The 18,662-nt window shown below is 44.4% G+C and overlaps 2 protein-coding genes across 2 annotated transcripts in view; one reads left to right on the forward strand and one right to left on the reverse strand.

The window, feature by feature from the left end:
* Window positions 1–18,662, forward strand: part of LOC134855658 (uncharacterized) — a 323,097-nt gene that overhangs the window by 226,164 nt on the left and 78,271 nt on the right. The window lies entirely within an intron of this gene.
* On the reverse strand, window positions 866–3,299 carry LOC134855035 (sodium-dependent lysophosphatidylcholine symporter 1-like). Its single transcript, XM_063871415.1, has 3 exons — window positions 2,970–3,299; window positions 1,989–2,350; window positions 866–1,108 (listed from the first exon to the last, which is right to left on the reverse strand). The coding sequence occupies exons 1-3, from the start codon at window positions 3,247–3,249 to the stop codon at window positions 866–868; spliced, it is 885 nt and encodes a 294-aa protein (XP_063727485.1). The 5' UTR covers window positions 3,250–3,299.

The raw sequence follows: 18,662 nt of genomic DNA on the forward strand, positions 1-18,662 counted from the left end.
TTTAAACATCAGGACGATTTAAACATCGGAACATGCGAAACTTTTAAACATCAAGCTTTTAGTGAAAAGGGTCTTTGTCACTAGAGCTGGGCAATTACTAGAGCTAGGAAGAAATTAGAAGTGAAAAAATTGATTTAAAAATAAAGGCTTATCAAGCAATTACCATTTATGAAAAAAAAATAGTACATTATAGTCAACCTTGGGATACAATGTTATGCAGTAACAGTAAGTCAGATGAAATTCTATTGCTGCAAAAGAGCCACCAAATAAAGGAATACTTTTATTTGCCATAGGTTGGAAAAACTGGATTTCGTAATCTGACACTACGCTCACTAGTTTTCTCTTAAAGAAAACACGGCCAATCGAATACTGGAAAAGAGTAGAGAGCGCAAGTAAACATTAAAAAAAAACACTGAATTTCTTGCAAAAATCTCAATTCGAATTGCAAAGAAAAAATAGATGCCTTTTAGGCTCTTTGAATTTCTAGAACAATTTATGATTGCCGCTTTTTTGATAACATGAACCCAACTTGAGAAAACTGGATCAACAGGAAAACTGGATCCGCTGGGGAAATCTTAAAAATAAATTCCACTTTCGAAACAAGAAATCGTTCACGTTTTTTGCGCCATTTCCACGTTCGTATTTGGAGAGTGCTACTTACGTCACTTTCAGCAAATGAATTTCAATTGAACTCAAAAGTGCATTATACCAAGGTGTATCAATATTTTAAGACTTTTTCCTGAAAAAAAAACAGCAAGACCTACGTTCACTACGTTCATTACTCTTAAATATAAGGGTCGTTTATTTCGAATCAGTTCAAATCCTTATCCGAAGTAACTATTATCTGAAGAAATATGTAAATGATCTAACCTAGGTACGCAAACGCGAGCAGCAAGTAAGGTTTGAACGTCATACAGTTCTTGAAACTCCTCAACATGCCTATCTTAGCATCTATGTGGATGTCAGTGTTCTCCATGCTGCCGAAGAAACAGTAGAGTCCGCTGATTAGGATGATGAGGGACCCCACTGCCCCTTGCATCATAAATGTCTGTCGGTACCTGCCCACTGTTTCAGGTCCCACCAAGGAGTTCGTTAGGAGGCAATTGCTCTATAAACATAAGAATACTATTGTTCAAAACAACGGCATTTATACGCAAATTTTAATATGATAGTAACATCAGTCGCTAGGGACCCATAAAAACATAAATTCGGTGATAGTTGCTCTGAAAACAGATCTCTGCTTAACTTAAGAAAACCGGCACTGGGAGGAAATTCCGTCTCAATTGACATTTCAAAATTTGGATGTACTTTATCATCTCCCCCCAATGGCGTCACCTTTAGAACCTCCACCTCTCTTAAAAAACAGTAAATTAACTATAAAAATTTCTATTAAAAATTCAAGTTTGCAGCATTCTGATTGGTCAAATTGGTTAAATATTTGTCTATTTTATCAACTTAACAATCTACACCTCTTTCACGAAAAAGGATTCCAAGTTTTATACAAAAAATCCCAAAATTTTACATTTTTATGCACAACTGAATGCTCCTTAAATATGAGTTTAAGAAAAATGTTTACAGACAAAGCAAAGAATTAATCGAGAAAAGATAAACAAAGACCACATTCGAAGCCTTCGCTTTAATGAATGTTGATATGAGAAAACTCAATTTAACGCTAAACACTTGGTGTCAAAAGTAGTATGGAGACAGAATATATGCCCGAATCTCATTAAAATTTCTGGTTCTTCTGTAACAAAAAAAACCATGTCAGATACCGATTTGAATTGTCGTTTAAATTGTGACCAATTGCATCTCACGCACCATCACTGCTGTATACTATAATGAAATCGATCGACCACATAGCTAAGTAAGTAACAATAGCATCTACTATCTGCTCAAAAACCGGGATTGATCATATTTCGATTCCTAATGATTGACAATCACCTGTAGCCTGATAATCTAAAAATTAGCATCATGAAAGAACCACTTACATTTTCTAAGGATCCACTGTCTGTAATCAGCTCTGAGAACCTGACCACAAAAAGGGAAAGCACTGCGAACACAGCCTCGCCGACCAATCGGAAGGAAGTAGCCGCGTCTCTTTCACTTTCATCTGTGCTCTGGTACATGACAAGAGAGCAAAACGGTATACTATACATAGTAAAGGCCATTTGGAGGACGGTGTAGACTATCATGTAGTAGATGAAGACCATTACTTGATCGGTGAGGAACGGAGGCACCCACCAGAGAAAGAAAAAGCTCAGAATAGAGATGGGTAGAGAGAATAACATCCATTTACGCAGAGAGCCACCCTTTTCTTGCGTTTTGTTTACAATAGCACCAACTGTTGGATCTACATAAAAAACAAGAACAAAAAAAGTTTATGTGAAATTTTGTACAAGTAACCTGAATTTGACTTACACTTGCTTCTTGGAATTTGTTTCAATTTGCTAATAAAGTAGTCTATCTAGTTCCTTCTTCATGGTCGATGATAATAATTCGAGGTTTGCGAGCATTTCTATTAAGATTCACGCAACCATTCCCCCCAGAGTCTCGAAGGCGACTGGTTGGACTATGTGGGACGAGACCAACCCGGCATATAGAGGACAAAAAGCGCACCAAATATGCCGGGTTGGTCTCGTCCCACATAGTCCAACCAGTCGCCTTCGAGACTCTGGGGGGAATGGGGACTGACACTCTTCGATATATCACAAGTCTAGGAAAAAAGATCACACAGGCGACTGATGAGCTTAGAGCAACCGTTTTTTTACGCCACAGACTTGGAATCGCGATCCAGAGAGGTACGGCTGCATGTCTCCGAGAAACTTTGCAATGCGACCCAGAAGACCCTATTGGAACTGATTTTAGACGATGATTGAATCAATTTTCGTTATTGTTTAAACTCTATACTAATGCCTTGACTATTCTGTATAGTAATTAAAGTGTTTCTTCGGAAAAAAAAACAATCATACCTGAAACAGCGTCTAATATCCGAGCAACCACAATAATCGTAGTAGCATACATTGGAAGCACACGAGCAACGTCAAGTAAAAACATTTGAATGTAAACAGTAGTTGTAATCAAAGGCAACGTAATAGGACCAGCTCCAACAGCAAGGGCGAATTTGTGTCCAAACGTTAAGTGACCTCCCTTCTCCGGCATGCCTGACATTATTTTTTGAACACGTACACTGCGCCTTCTCACACATGGCTTTTCAGGGGTGACAGTCGCTACATCTCCCAGACTAGTCATTTCAATCACGGTTTTGGGAATGGATACGATTTCTTCGCCGATGCAGCATCAGATCTGAAAAAAAAACATATGCTCAATAAAAAAGCTTAGCTGAGATCTAGTTTTGAAGGCTGGCAAGAGGCTCGCTTCTGATCTGTCCTGTGGAGGTGTCATGGCTCTATAACGGAGTATTATGAGTGGAGGCGAAACTTTGCTTGATAAGGACATTCAAATTTGAATGCTTAGAGAATCTCCTTACACTTTTGAGACAAGATAGGCCATGCCATCCATTGTGACATCCGACCAGAATGTACGAAAATGCAGTTTCGCATTCGAATTTTTATGGAGCAGAAAAAGAGCAGCTAACCTGGAAGATTGATGGTTTTAACAGATTAGTGACATTACTTGAACGATTAGACAAATCGGGAAGGGTTGGTGTTGACTGACATGTCAATTTTAAAAAATTCGAATTAAGACGTCACATTTCTGAGAAATGTTAAAGAGGCCATTTTGGGACAGAAAACGGAAGAAAAACAGAACAATAGTTGCAGTGAAAAACAACTACGGGAAAATAACGACAGATAGATCTGGGAATTGTCAGAAACCGCTCCGAGTTGTAACGATTGTGCCGCTACAATCGTTACCGAGCAATTCACACGAACGAGGAAGGGTATTGGGACGACGTGTCCAGCCTTCAGGAAAAAAATAGGAGTTCTATTTCCCCGGATTCCAGAATCCGGAGGGGTCACGGGCCCAGAACTCAAACTGTTTTATATAAACTTTTAGCTGCCTGGTCATGTCCTGAGTTGAATTTAATTAACATCCCGATTCATTTTCAGAGAATGAGAAGCTAGGAGTGAGGGAAAGGGTTGATCCATCTTCGATAGAGATGATGATTTTGATCTACTGAGCAAAAACAATAATAAAATAATAAATAGTAGTAGCCCTGTTTTTGGGAGTGACCTCGTGGTCTGGGGATTCTCAGACCCAGCCATGAGCTCACTATTCTTGCATATAATTAAGTTAATTTGAGTGTTTTGACCGAAGCCGGAAACAGTAACGTTTTTGTCGACCCGATTTTAGAAAGGCCACCAAAAAGAACTGGCTTTGGCAGAGACGGTGAAAAGCACGTAGAGCTGTGTTTAGACGCTAGCCAGTCGTTTTAGAACCTAGCTTTATTTTCCGTCGATATGTACTTCCGGGCGAATGTTACACATCTTCAGTTACAAGTTTTCCGCAAACGTTTCTATGTTATTCACAGAAAACTGAACCCATGCGGAGTCTAATTGCAATTCTAAGCTGCTGATTTGACAGTTTAAATTTTGGATTTATATACGGTATGACATTTAACTATTGCAATCCGAACTTATCCTGGTGAGCCTTGAACCTTTTTACATCAGTAGGTTCGGGTTTCAACTTAATTTGAGAAGATTCTTTATCAAAAAAGGGATCTGTAAAACTCGCCCGGAAGTACATATTGACGGAAAAAAAGCAAGATTGTGAAACGATTGGCTAGCGTCTAACCACCGCTCTATTTGCTTTTAACCGTCTTTGCCAAAGCCAGTTGTTGGTGTCGTCCTTTTAACATCGAGTCGAAAAAATCGTTACTGTTTCAGGCTATCGGCCAGAACGCTCAGATTAACTTAGTTACGTGCAGAAATAGTGAGCTCATGGCTGTGTCTAAATATCCACAGTCACTCCTAAAATTGGGCTACTACTTATTTTTTATATTACTTTTGTTTATGTTCAGTAGATAAAAATCATCATAGAAATTTTTGCTAAAAACTAAATTTCAAACGTTTTCGCAACTCTGTGCATCGTCAGGATTTTTACAATAAACTAATCTAAATGACAATAAACCCTCATCTTAAAAATGTTATTCACCATAAATCACATTCATTTTGGTTCTAAACCATCATAATAAAAAATGCCAATCACAGTTGACCTCTAAATTACTATTAAGATTAAAATACTTTCAAACTCTAAAATAAAATAAACAGACTTAAAATAATTTGTCTGGAAGTTTCTGAGTCGTAATTTCAATTTAGACATGTATGTTTTAAGTAAAAAACCAAAAATAATTTGGGACCAAATTTTCAGTGTTATCTCCCTGCTCCTAAACTCATCGCGTGTGTTCAAGCCCGTTTCTCTTTCCTTATATGTATTGCCTCTAGTGTTAACAATTTCGTTTGGTTGTTTGACCTATCTATAATTTCCCAACTAAGATCAGCGCTATTTTCCTCAAGTTGACATTGCTGGAGTTGGAGGCCTACCGGTGAGTCTGTTTTCTTATGTCCTCACTTCTAGTGGTGAAATGTCGAACAGTTTGTCCGACATAGGTGGAAGTGCATCCACTACATGACAGTTGATAAACCACTCTTGACGTGATGTCATTAGAAAATGCTGACTTCAGTGATGGTAAACACGACTCTAGTTTTCTTGTGGTGAAAACCACTTGAACGTTAGTTAATTTTTGTAACTTGTTTCCAAAATATTGTCTCTGGTAACCTCTATATTGCACCATCAGCATTTTGGGGCTTCACATCCTTTGGTGATTGAGTTGACAAACACCTCTCACTAACCAGGGGCTTGCCGTCACCCTCGATGATTTTGCACAAGGCGTCTGAAGCCACCTTTGCGGACCATTTTTCAGGGTACTGATTTGTCAACTATTGCATCCTATTAGTTTCCATAGCCTTATCAAATTGCCCCCAGCTAGATGTACTCCCAAAAAACCTTTTGTACAGTGCCTTGGATAACACTACGCTTATACTGAGTTGGTTAGCAGCTTCTATAGTTCAGTATAGTCCCTGTATTTTTTGGTTTTTGATACCAAATGCAAGTTACACCCCGACCCTGCGATACATTTATGTTCAAATCCAGGAACTGCAAATTCCCCTCCGAATTAGTTTTCTCTAGAGCGAATTATTTGGATGAAGAGAATTGGCGGCATCGAGAAGACAACTCGGCTCCCCTCTGACTGTTCTAACAATGTCATCCACATACCTGAGGAACAATTTTACCTGGGGAGTATCTTCTCCTTGTTCTTAGCGCGGCAGCAGCTTTTACAGTACCAGACTATCTCGGTTAATGATGCGTATTCGTCATCGGGTGTTATTCCGAATTTTATATGATACCAGTTCTGGCATCTCTCGCATTCAACCCCCCTTTGATCTATATGTGATTTTCCAGCTGCAACATGGGCACGAGCCGTTTTTGTCATTAATTTGCTTTCCCACCGGTATTTCCTGTCTTAGAGCAAAATCGTACTTTTCAGCCATAAGTTTGCCAGAATTAACGCGAGGGACGCACCCATTGCTAAACCATCAACTTGTACATAGCATGAGTCATTACACTTGAAATATACTTTACTGACCGCCAGATTCAAAAGCCTTTTCATGGTTGCTCTTTGAATTTCAGGAGGAGACTCCTGGCTGTACAGCTTCTGTAAAGCAATTTCAATTGCCTCCTTCAGGGGAACGTTGGTGTACAAACTTTTCAAATCAAGAGATATTATGGTTTCATTCGGATCCAGGGCAATGTTATCATTTGTTTCTTTGGCCTGTTTAATATTGATTTCTATATTGGCTCCATCGATGTTGTCAAAAAACTTTGCGAGCATTTTGTTAAAATTTTTATACGAGCTACCTGGAAGTGATAGTACTGATCGTAGGGATGTCTCAGCCTTGTGTACCTTAGCTAAACCGTACAAACGAGCGGGTTGCCCCCCTGTTGACCTCACCTTAGAACATAACTGATCACTTATCTCGTCTCCTTTGTTCATGGCTATTAATTCTTTGTTAAGTTCCTTCTCAATTTTCAATATAACCTCATCAGTGATTGCATCTTTTGTCACAAACGGAGCAGATTGCAACAAGGATTCCAGCTTTGACTCATACGTTTGTTTCCTCATTATGCAACAACCAACCCCCTTACCAAAAGGCATAGCCAGCAACCCTTTATCTTTGAGATATTTCCTCGTTTTTTCAACGGCTTTGTCTTTTGGGGTTTGCCTTACGTTTTTTGCATATGCTTTTGCCGCGGCTTCTATTGCACATAACGTTTCACCAAATGTTTTTTGATTTTTCAATTGCGAGAGGAAAATGTCGATATCCGCCAAAAAGTATGTTTCGTTAATTTTGTCTCTAATGGGATGCTTCGGGCCCATTGATAGCACTTCATATACCCATCCAGGCAGTTCAATGTTATCAAGTACCATAACTGATCGCTCGTTTCTCCCCGCAAGAGGTTTATCTTGTCTCTCGGTCAGTTTTTCTAACTTTTTTCTATGTTTTTTTGATGTTGTCTTCAAGCTTGCCTCAACTTGACGCCTCACGAAGCGGAAAATGGATGACCACCACTGTTCGTAAATTTCTTTTTGCACCAGTGATCATGCTTTCACTAGCATCTCCTCGTACCTTTTCCTATCCTCATTTGCCCTAGAAGTTTCAGTCCTTAGTAGTTTCAATTGAAAGTTATGCACAGCTTAATCCGAAAAAAAACCGTTCTCGGGGACCCTAAACTTCGAAAAGTCCGGTATTAGATCGTTTTTCAGACATTTTTTCAGAAACTTCAGTCCATGTACAGATACTTTTAGAGACCGGGCTAAGAAGAAGGGAGGAATCGTTGATGGACCAAAGGTGAATTGCCCCTCTCCAGCAGATCCAACTCAAGGAAATTTATATGCTTTGGAAAAGGCCAATCAATTACAGACCTCTCAAGGAGCTGGGAAGTCCAGGCCTCATAAGGGAGCCACCCAAGCATCGGACTAGTAAAGCCAGGATCAGAGTGGCGATCCCCGCGCAGCTTAGGGTGGTGGAAAAGGGACTTCCTGATACAGCCTACATGGGTGCGAAACTTGCGGAGGACCCAAGGTACTGGAGATCCTGTGGAACTTCACGGCTGGCCAAGAAGTTAGCAGTTTATGATCGGTCGGATCCTGGAGCGGCAAGAGCGATCATTGTAGCGGGGTCGGACTTTGAGGGGACGTCACCGAAGTTGTTTTGGCCAGAAAACTTGGTGTACCTACTACCAGGGGCGCAGTTGAATCAAATGTTGACCCTGATCGTAGCGATAAAGTCAGAGACACAGTGTGAACCGGAGCTTTTATTGTTCGCGGGAATGAATGATCACCTGCACGCTGCGGGTCTGCTTGAGCCTCTGAGAAGTGGGGAGCCTACAACAAAGAAGATCTGGGAGGCGATTCAGACGCTGTTTGCAGCAATGAAAGAAGTGCAGGAACTGGTGACATCCCGGTTGCGATCGAAGACAAGAGTGGTATTTGGGTCATCACCGGGTTACGCAAGTACGCCACCTGCTTTACATTTTTGTTTACGCCATGTTGGTTCTGATTGCAGAGGGAAACGGAAGGCGGATGCTGATGGCGGCCCCAAAACGTGAGCTAGAACCGGTGAACTTGAGACTCTTGAAGTCGGAAATGGCGGCGGCGTGGGCGGATGTGTCCCACGCTCTAAGGGGCTTTCACGAGCTTGCGGACATCCTGATCGTCTTGGACGAGGTCCTTTGTCTGGAGGTGTCGAACCCTGCCCGGCAACTGAAGTTCAACCCGGAAGTGGGGGATGACCATCCTGTAACAACTCATCTGACAGCCAGCCTGGGGTTCTGGAGTATAGAGCCGACGATCACGAGTTCCACTAGCAAGACGAGGGGGCCACACAGCGACAGAAAGAATGTAGCGGCAGCCGAAAAACAAGTGTTTAGAAGCATATATGTTTAGCAGAGGTGCGGCGACGCTCCGAATTGACAGATACTTGACCCTAATACTCCTGACACATGGAGAACTGACTACATTTCATCGACTGATGAAGTATGGGGAACCTCTAACGGTGAGGATGCCCCACCCGAGTCCAGATACTTATTCCTACAAGTGTGCTGTTGGACAGGCATTTGACAGGCAAAGAGAGAAGCGCAAAGACTAGAAAGAAGTGAGGGAGGCGAATGGAAGAATACCTCTCCTGACCGATTTATGCTTGGCCGTGAGATCTGATCCCGTGGGGATGCTCAGGCGACTGGGAGGTGGTGACCTGTGTTTATGGGCCAGCCGTGACGTAAGCTTTCCGGGATCCGCTTGTGGCAGCGTACCGACATTCGGTGGTGCACGTGAGCCTGATCAGCGTTCTGGATGGTACGGCACTGAATTGGTGCCGACAAGAAGACTTGAGAGCGCGAATGATTGAAACAGTACTCGTCGGGAAGATAAAGGACCCAGAGCTGATAGTGTCAACTTCAGGGGTCAACTGCAATGCAGGATGAGGGAAAGCGATAAGGTCTCATCGAAGTCTACTCAAAATTCTGGAACTTGAACCCAATAGCAAAAGACACGAGGGAAGTCTTGAGGATCCCAGCCTGGACGAAGTGCTTCGAGTTTACAAAGAGGGAGCTGGAGACAATACTTGAGCTGGACGTGTTGCCCGCCGCGAATCCTGAGTTCCCGATGTTGAGGCGGATGAAGATGGGGATGAATAGCTCAATGGTAGTCCATTCATTACACGCGAGAGCGACAGTGGACCAGCAGCAAAAGAAATTTACGGAAAGCTGGGACCACTTGTTCATCGAGTATTCGGCAGCAGTGTACTTCCATAACTGTGAAACCAAGATAAGTTCGGGTACCACGCAAGCACAGAAGATGCGGGGTTCGATGCCTCCAAAGTACGAGATTCGGGTAGTTCTGAAAACTTTTGAGAAGGCAGCGCTCGAAAGCAAGCTGTCCATCTATGATGACGGGAGGGTGATCGTAGAGAAAGGTCACCTAGCCCTGAAGGACGAAATGAAACTTGGAACGAGAAAATATCGGGCACCTAATGGATTACAAGAAGTAGAGTTGCAAAAGGAGGGATGGAAGCTGGACGCGCAGGAGTTCTATACGTGCCCCTCACTGAATATAAGACAGCAGATCCGACGACACCTTCACCCCTGTTAGTGGGAACCCCAGGAGAGAGAAGAAACCTTCCAATGAAGAACAGATTCACTGACGCGCTAGAGAGGGATCAGCCGGAGTCAGGAGAGGGGGAGAGCATGGACGAAACCCTCAGCGAAGCTCGAGAGGAAATGGAAGCGGGGAATACGCGCGACGGAGCGGCAACGAAGAGAGATTTCAGCCCCGGCACCACACGTAAGCTACTACAAGATCTGAGTGGGGTCGACTGGGCAAACACGGCCACCTCACCTTTGGGGTCTCCACAGAAGTATCTTGAGCTGCCACTAACGAGTGAACCATCCAACATCGGAATGGTGCTCCTGACCGATGAAGCAAGGGAGGAGAATAAATTTGAAGGCAACAATGAGATGTTCTTGAGAACGTTGGACGAGGAGGCGTGACAAAGTTTCCTGAGTGAGTTCAACCAGAGGGTGGAAGACAAAGTTAAAGTAGACGACTTCAAGGAAGAACTGTGGAGCACGGTAGTGAAGTTTGGAGATCCAGTCGTGATCGGCACTGGACTGGATAAGAAAGGGAGGAAAGGGCTGCTCGAGAAAATGATTGGCTCGAGGAAGCAGAAGCAGGACACCTGGCCCAACCCATGTAAAGATATCTCTACTCTAAACAAAAAAACTGATGATAAAAAATAAGTGTCTAAGTGGATGATAAAAATAAGACTAGTAATATCATTAAAGATACTAATATTCTTAAGGCTAGAAAAGGGGGAGGCAAGAGTCGGAAAAGAGGGAACTGAACAAAGAAGTCGAGTCGGTGTTGGTGGTGGCAACGCCCCCAAGCAAAGGAATAAGGTCTAGGAAAAGGAAACGGGAGACAGAAGAGGCGAGTCCTTCGGCGGATGCAGTTTCAGAGAAGATCTAAAATAGACAGCTCCCATGATTGTAGCACGAGGAAAAACAGCGTCCTACAACAGCAGCTCAGCACCCAGTAGGGTAGCCGAGGTGCTGCGGGAAATGGAAGCCTCGACGACTCCTGGAACGGAGGATGACTTCAAAGCCCAAAAGGCAAACGCGAAGAGGGGTTCGACTAGTGCACAAACGTGGGAAGTGGACATCCGCAAGGAGTGGCTTTTGACGCAACACCATGCCATTGGGAAGCAAGTGACATGAGATCCTCTGGAGAGAAATTCGACGAGAAATACCGCTCAGCCTTAGTGGATAGCTCTGGAGACCACGAAAGAACTGGAGAGTTGCCTGAAGAAGCTTGATCGCGGGCTACCCAGCAGAAGGCCCAAGTTAACAAGCAAGAGTTGGGAGACCAGCTGGGGCGGTCTTGGGAGAACCTGCTGCTTGAGTACTTTGAAGATGCGATGAGGGCACCGTCGTCGACATTGCCCTCATCGCATCTTCAAAGCACTCAAGCAGCAGGTTCTCCCAAGACCGCCCCAGCTGGTCTCCCAACTCTTGCTTGTTAACTTCGGCCTTCTGCTGGGTAGCCCGCGATCAAGCTTCTTCAGGCAACTCTCCAGTTCTTTCGTGGTCTCCAGAGCTATCCATGGCGAATCATTTTGTCAGAACGGCAGGACAGTTGATGTTCACATGGAGTTTGCGGGAGTGGCTTAAGAGGCGTTGACCTCGCACGACAAACTTAAACGGGGCGACAAGGGTCCGCAGGTGTACCAAATGCTGGTGCAACATGTTGCTCGAGACAACTTGGGATTGAGCCTAGCGAGAAAAAAAGATGCCACTTGTTTCTTGAGGTGGATCATGTCAATAACCGACTCATGTGATGAAGAAAACATCACCACAAAGCTACGTAAGGGATGTGATTAGACTTCAAACAGAATTAAACGACTTGTGTAGACGGAACACTCAGCAGGCACAGGCAAGGCAGAGGATACATTCGATATTACAAAACATTCGAAAAAGTGGAGGGGACCCTTCATGATTACGAAAGTGCACCAGGAGGGACGCTTTTATAGACTGAGTACTGGCCGAGCCGCTCACTACGAGAACATTAAGCCACACAACCCATCGACAGAAGACTGGTGTATACCTGCAGACATGGAAGAGGGGGATTAGCTGATGATGGAACCTGCTTGTGAGGTCAACGAGAAGGGCACCAGGGAAAAGAACGATGGAAATGAGGTCGTAGAGGAAGGATCAAGTCCACCACTGGACCTGGATCCCAACGAGGTGACTGAAGCAGATGAAGAAACCTTACCCTACGCGGAGGAGGACTGGCAAGACCCCGAACAAATGGAGGTCCCCAAGAATTTGGAACAATATCTCCTGTTTACGATACAGACTCGACAGAGTGACAGGACAACACTCACCAAGAAATATAATCCTTATGGAGATGACTTCCTAGTGGACAGGATAGATCTGAAGAAGATATTGGAAGAAGTGGTGGGTCTAGAAGGAATAACCGTGTCGCAAAACATCGACATAGTCGACGATCACGACGAGGAGTGCGTCGATGACCGGTCCAAGTCCGAGGTAGAAATCGACGATTAGTAACAGCAATACTATGAACAAGACTTGACGAATCTGCGTGTCTTGGAATGGCTGAACGAAATGACGTCGGACCCAGTTGAGACCAGTGTCACGATTCAAGATGTATATCGTGAAAGCATGAAATACATAAAAACCGAAATGGATGATCCTTCCTGGGCTGCCCAGGAAGGGCAATTAATCATTCCTGCTTCCAACCCCGATTTAATATCCGGTATGCGATTGACGGGGACGTCGATGGATATTTTCGTCCGGGGATTGGGGGTAGGACTTACCCACACAGAAAAATTATTTAAAAAAAATTAAGAATAGCAAGAGAGACAGCTGATCTAGAAGCAGAAACAGGCGAGGACCCTTAGAAACCGGACATAGGGAGAGTAGTTGAGTCATATTTTAGCTTACCAAATGAATACTCAAGTAGCATCATACTGACAGATACCGATTTTATACTCACAAACAGAACATGTGCGATAGCGATCACAGCAGACATGAGTTTTAAGACAGCGTTAGCAGCGGATTTTAAGAGAGAATATAAAAACATAGAACTCCTTTGGAAGCAAAGACCAGGAGTAGGAGGCGTAGCAGCTTTGCCTCCGGCGGCGTCACAGATACCGGGAAAGTACTTATCCTTCTTGGTGACGAGGGCGACGCAGTAGCGGCACGTGAACCCGGAAAACCTAGTCTTGTCCTTGACGAGATTTAGAGACTTCCTTGTGGAAAGGGAAGTATATGAACTCTTGCTTCCAGTATACGATCCGAACAGAGGACGACTGCATCCACGGGAGCTGTATGCACTGATACACGTAATCTTCTCTGAAATTAATATACAAGTATACTTACATAAGAAATTTTATTCAAGTATAGACTGAGTTTAGGTTGCATGCAGGAAGGCGTCATACTAAATGTGTGTTGTGTGTGTTATGTTATTTTACGTTTTATGTTATTAAGACCCTGGGTAAAAAGGAATTAGTGACCATGAATAACCAAATGACGATCTTAGGAAAAGATCCAAAGTTTGGACTGTCCATTCTTAGGTCGAATTCCAAAGATTTTAGTAACAAACTAATTTTAATAAAAATTAGGAGATCAAAATCTTTTTATCCAACTGTTTCAAACAAATTTTAATATAAAATTGGAAAAAGGCGACACATGTGATATTCGTGACCTCTTTTCTAGATCCTGATTGATCATTTAATTATTCACTTGATTTCAATTCAACAAACTGATAATAGAATCGAATCTGAAGGAACATGGACAACTTCAACTTGAACAAATTGATGGAACTGGCAGAGGCATATAAGGGACCGATAGTAGATGCGATCTATCGTCGGCTGATGGATCGAGACTTCGCTCTGGAGGACCCAGAGGCAGTCATGTTGCTGACCGCCTTAAAAAACATCTTGGGGCATGATAACAGTGGGGCCGCCCCAGGGAAGTCTTATTGATGGCAGCATATGGACAAAGAGGAGTACTAGACCGCCCGAACCTGAGGGTAATGAGGTGGCGATACGGGGCTCTCTCAGGAAGTGACTTGGCGAACGAGCCTGGATTTGGAAGTTCCCGGACAAACCAACCAAGCGAGATGCCTCTGCCAACCAAGCCTAGGCGTGGTCTGAGAAGGATGCATCAGGAGATGAACAGCGAGGCTGCCTCGTCTGGTTCACAACTGAGAGCAGCTGTGCCACCAACGAGGGCGAGAGTAGAGGTTCAGACGAATGAAACCATGCAAGATCTTAACGGAACGATAGAAGAACTGGAGAAGACCAGAAGGGAGCTGGACGAAATGCCCAGTACAGAAGAAGATAGAGACATGTGGAAGAGACTGTTTGAAGATTGTAACAAGAAACAGGGTGAAGAAATAGAGCGCTTGAGGCGATAGTACAAAGAGCGATCTGAGCGGCTGGCGTTGACGACAGCCGTAGAAAAAGTGATACCTACAAGGAATATTCTTCGTGGGCAGTCCCCGATGGAACTTTTGACGCCTCGCAAGTTGAGTCAAACGACGGAGACGCGACTCCCAGCTACAACTGGTCGAGTGACAATCTTGGACCCGAGTGACACCCTAGGTGACCCAGTCGTGGAGCAAACGGTGAGAAAATTTATAGAAACAGCTGGACGAATGGGCGCTAATAGGAATGCGCCAGGTTCCGGGGTAACTGCACCCTATGGAACAATCGATGACAGGGGCAGAGTACAACTCTCCCAAGAGATGATGACGAGAACGGGATTTAGTGATACAACGTTACGGACAAAGAGCTCTAATGTCCCAGACAGAAAGATACGGGAGATGCCGATGAATAAAATGTCCAGAGTGATTGACATGCACAAGACGAACCAGTTGAAGTATAGCTTAACAGGAGTTCTGGAAACGGATTCCCGAGCCTGCTTCAATCGATCCACTTGGAGCCCAGCAGTAAACATGCAGCAACCGCCATTTGGGACATCATATCTGATACTGGGTGACAGCTAAGTTAGAGTAATCCAGAATTTGAGGACCTCCTGGATCACTACGGTGATGGCCTTTGGAGATGCAACGATAGCGCAGCTATTTTGGATGGTGGAGTTGATGAACCCAGGGAGGATACCTAACATATTGATCCTAATAGGGACGAACAAGTAATCAAGAGGCTCGGATGAGGAAGAGGCACAATGGGAGTCGATGATGGTATGCCTATTTACTACTTTCTGGCATAAAATCAAGTGCGCTGTACTGGTGTTGACGACAGCCGTACCCATGAGCACAAAAACGTTGACAGCGACAGGAAGAAGACATAATGAAGGAGTCATCAGGTGGAACAAAGCAATAAGGAATTAGGCAAAGCGGAATGCTGGACGGATGATCCTTATGGACATTAAACACGAGCTGAGAGCTATGGATCAGGCCACACTAACCACCGATGGGATCCATTTTTATAGCATTGAAGGACAAGCCTGGTTGAACCGAGTCTTCCAAGAGCGACTGGATGAAATGGAAGTCGAGCTCTTTGACACGGGAGTGCTGAGGAAGGAAAAAATTACGAATGAGCCGACAATTTCAACCTTTGTGCCCCCAACTTAGAAACACGTTTGGAAACGTCCAAGCCATGACCTACAGGCCGCAAAGCTCTAGCGAGCCAGGGCAAAGGACAAATGTACAAGATCGATTGGGGGAGGCGCCAATGAGAAGAACCGTCCATACAGGACGAAGATTAGGACCTGTCAATCCGAACGTGGAGACGACCAGCACTTCGAAATCAGAGACAAGATCAGAGACTACGGGTACCACCGAGAGGAGCGACGTCCAGACAGGAGCCTTTTGATGTTGTCGAGGCCCATATCTTCTCCCTGGAACGTGTACAAACAGGAACTGATGAATTTGAATCTTCAGACAGTGAGATTTGCAGCAGATGACATGAGGATGTTAAATGGAGCGACAGTTTCCGTCAACGGACGGTATTCAATAACAGGCGTGGACTGGCTGATAGCGGCTGGCATAAACTTCAGCTCTTGGAGTCCCTGAATTCCCTCTGATAAGAAGGATGCTGCTCGGAGCAGTCTCAGCTGTGCAAACCCCTAGGATGGGAGCTTTCGAGACTAATGAAAGGAGAATGGCGAAATTTTCTGAGACGATGGACCCGTGTTTTGTGGGCAGAAATGCTGCAGTGCTGCAGTACACGCAGTTTGCTTACACGGATCAAGCAACTAGGAGACGAATGAGCAATGCAGCGACTCCGAAGCCTGAGAAGTTTGACTAGGAGTGGGCGAAACTGGATCTAGCGCCTATGATTGTGAGAGGTAAGGCTGACTTACCAGAAGCCTCCCTAATCTTAACGAGTGTAAAACCAGAGTCAACGGTGGGAGGAACACTACACACTAGAACCATGCTAGCACCCTTCGGCCATGAAAAAGTCAAAGTAGTTCATGGAGAGGAGGAAGATCAGTCCGCTGGCAGACTAGTTATACCGAAACTTCCTGGTTGGACAAGGAGTGAAGAGCAAGGGCCCTCAAGTTCAGGAAAGAATCCGAGACGAGACGATGGGCAGGGAGGTCGCCGTCAATCGGAAGAACTTATGCAACAGGATCCCGATCTAGCCGAGAAAGAAGACGATAAGGCTTCGACAGGAGGAATGTCGACTTCAATTTCCTCAGCGATTTTGGAAACGGCACGAACAAGTTGGAAGTGACAACTGAGCCGCAAACGAGGGAGCTTTCGCGCTGGAACCTCCGTCGGCCTTCATGAGAATGAACCGGAACTTGCCGGAGAGCAGCTCTCCGAGCAATTCTAAAAATACCGAACAGTGACTCTTGATGGAATCACCAAGGAGAAGAAGAATAGAAGGCACTACCAGAGTACTTTTCTTGGGAATGTTGCCCAAAGAAGAGTGGGAGGTGCATCATAGAGACCATGAAAATAGGACGGGATGCAGAATGGACAGAGTGGCCTTCATGGAAGAGGTCTGGACAGTAGTTCAGGGATACGGAACCGAGTCTATTTTGAAACTAGGTCTAAATCGACCACTAATGCGGGAAGTCCTTGACAAACTCGACGAGTGTGAAGGGAGATTGAGCGAGTTGTTGATCGACTCTGCCACTGACGAAAGTGAGGCAAACTCTCCTATCAAGATGACGCCGCAAGAAGACAAAGGAGAAGTGGTATATCTGTCGAGAACCCGGAAGGGAACAATGCGATCAAAAATGGTGATTGACAGAACTAATGAAATGAAGATGAAACTGGGCAGCAAGGTGACATTGAGGAAAAAGGGAAAGACATATGTGGATTCCGAAATCTCGATGAAAGCTGTCAATTCAGCTAGAAGAAAACGCGTCGAAGAAGCTATGGACTTGGGACAGGGTGATGATTGATTGCCTGGCACAGACAGGATGTTGACTGACGTAGCGATGGTGCCACCCATTCTCATGGAAGGTATAAAATCAGCCAGTTACAAAACCAAGAAGAGTGACCGCACTCTGACTGGAGCGACGTCAGAAATGGAGATAAACAGCCAATGTGGAGAGAGTACCTTTAAAGACTTCAAAACGTCTCCAAAGAATCACGGAAAGGGAAGCGTCGTAGGACAGCTATTCCCAGTGGAATATAACCGACTGACAGTGTCGGAAACTGTATCGATTGATGAACCCGCCGGTGGATACATGGAGATGTTAGAGTACAGTAATTTGGCCAGAGGACATTTAATGGCTCTGGAAGACAAAGGTGCCATGGAAGGTTATTTAGAGACGATGATGCAAGGCACCACCCTGAAGAAGAAGGCATACGGGACTCTGGTATCGTCTGAAATGCACGCGGAAACGATCGAGAAGTTGGTGAGCCTTCCCTGGAGAGCGGTAGTGTTACGATACTTCGAAGAAGAAATGAGAGCCATGCCGAAGATACATGCACTGATAGCAATACCCTATGTGAGAACAGAGTTACAACAGAGGTTCGCTTGGTGCATGATTGGACTGACTCGTGGGGAAAATGATTCGGAAGAAAGGAAAAGATCGAAGGGAGAAAAGGTGTTCTTAATGACGAGTGTGAGGGATCTGATGAGCCAAGAAGGAGCAGCAGTAGCGTGCGCGAAGCCGAGAGACGCTCTCTGTTTCGTTCGATTTATGATAGAACAAATTTCAGTGCCAGCATTGAAAAATGGCGTCAAGATGCTGAGAGAAGGCGATTAACGAGCAAAAACCTTGCTCTTGCTAGCACTTTTGGACATTTATCAGAGCAAACCAATGCGAGTGAATATGAAAGAACCCGTGGAACTAGAACCGATGAAGAAAATAGACGAAATAAGGAGTTTCTAAAACAAGGAGCTGAGGTTCTCGAAAGAATCAATGGGAGCACTGCCGAGACCCGGTGAATACTGTGGTCCGATCAGGAAGAAATCATACAGTTACGTTCCGGAATCATAGGGGTGGCGTACAACCCTTTCCTAAATGATGACATACGCGATTGCTTCTTTGATTACGAGGAAGCAGTGTTGCTAAGATTCTGGACGTCAAGAATTGCAACAATAAGAAGCGCTGCCAATCAGCAAACGAAGCTGGGA

Source organism: Symsagittifera roscoffensis, chromosome 10, assembly GCF_963678635.1.
Source record: "Symsagittifera roscoffensis chromosome 10, txSymRosc1.1, whole genome shotgun sequence".
In the NCBI taxonomy this organism is placed as follows: domain Eukaryota; kingdom Metazoa; phylum Xenacoelomorpha; order Acoela; family Convolutidae; genus Symsagittifera; species Symsagittifera roscoffensis.

Coding starts and splice junctions, on each gene's coding strand:
- LOC134855035 (XM_063871415.1), bottom strand. CDS start 3,249: ATGACTAGTCTGGGAGATGTAGCGACTGTCACCCCTGAAAAGCCATGT. Junction 2,351..2,969: donor GATATTAGACGCTGTTTCAG/GTATGATTGTTT, acceptor TTTTTTATGTAG/ATCCAACAGTTGGTGCTATT. Junction 1,109..1,988: donor ACAGTGGATCCTTAGAAAAT/GTAAGTGGTTCT, acceptor TTATGTTTATAG/AGCAATTGCCTCCTAACGAA.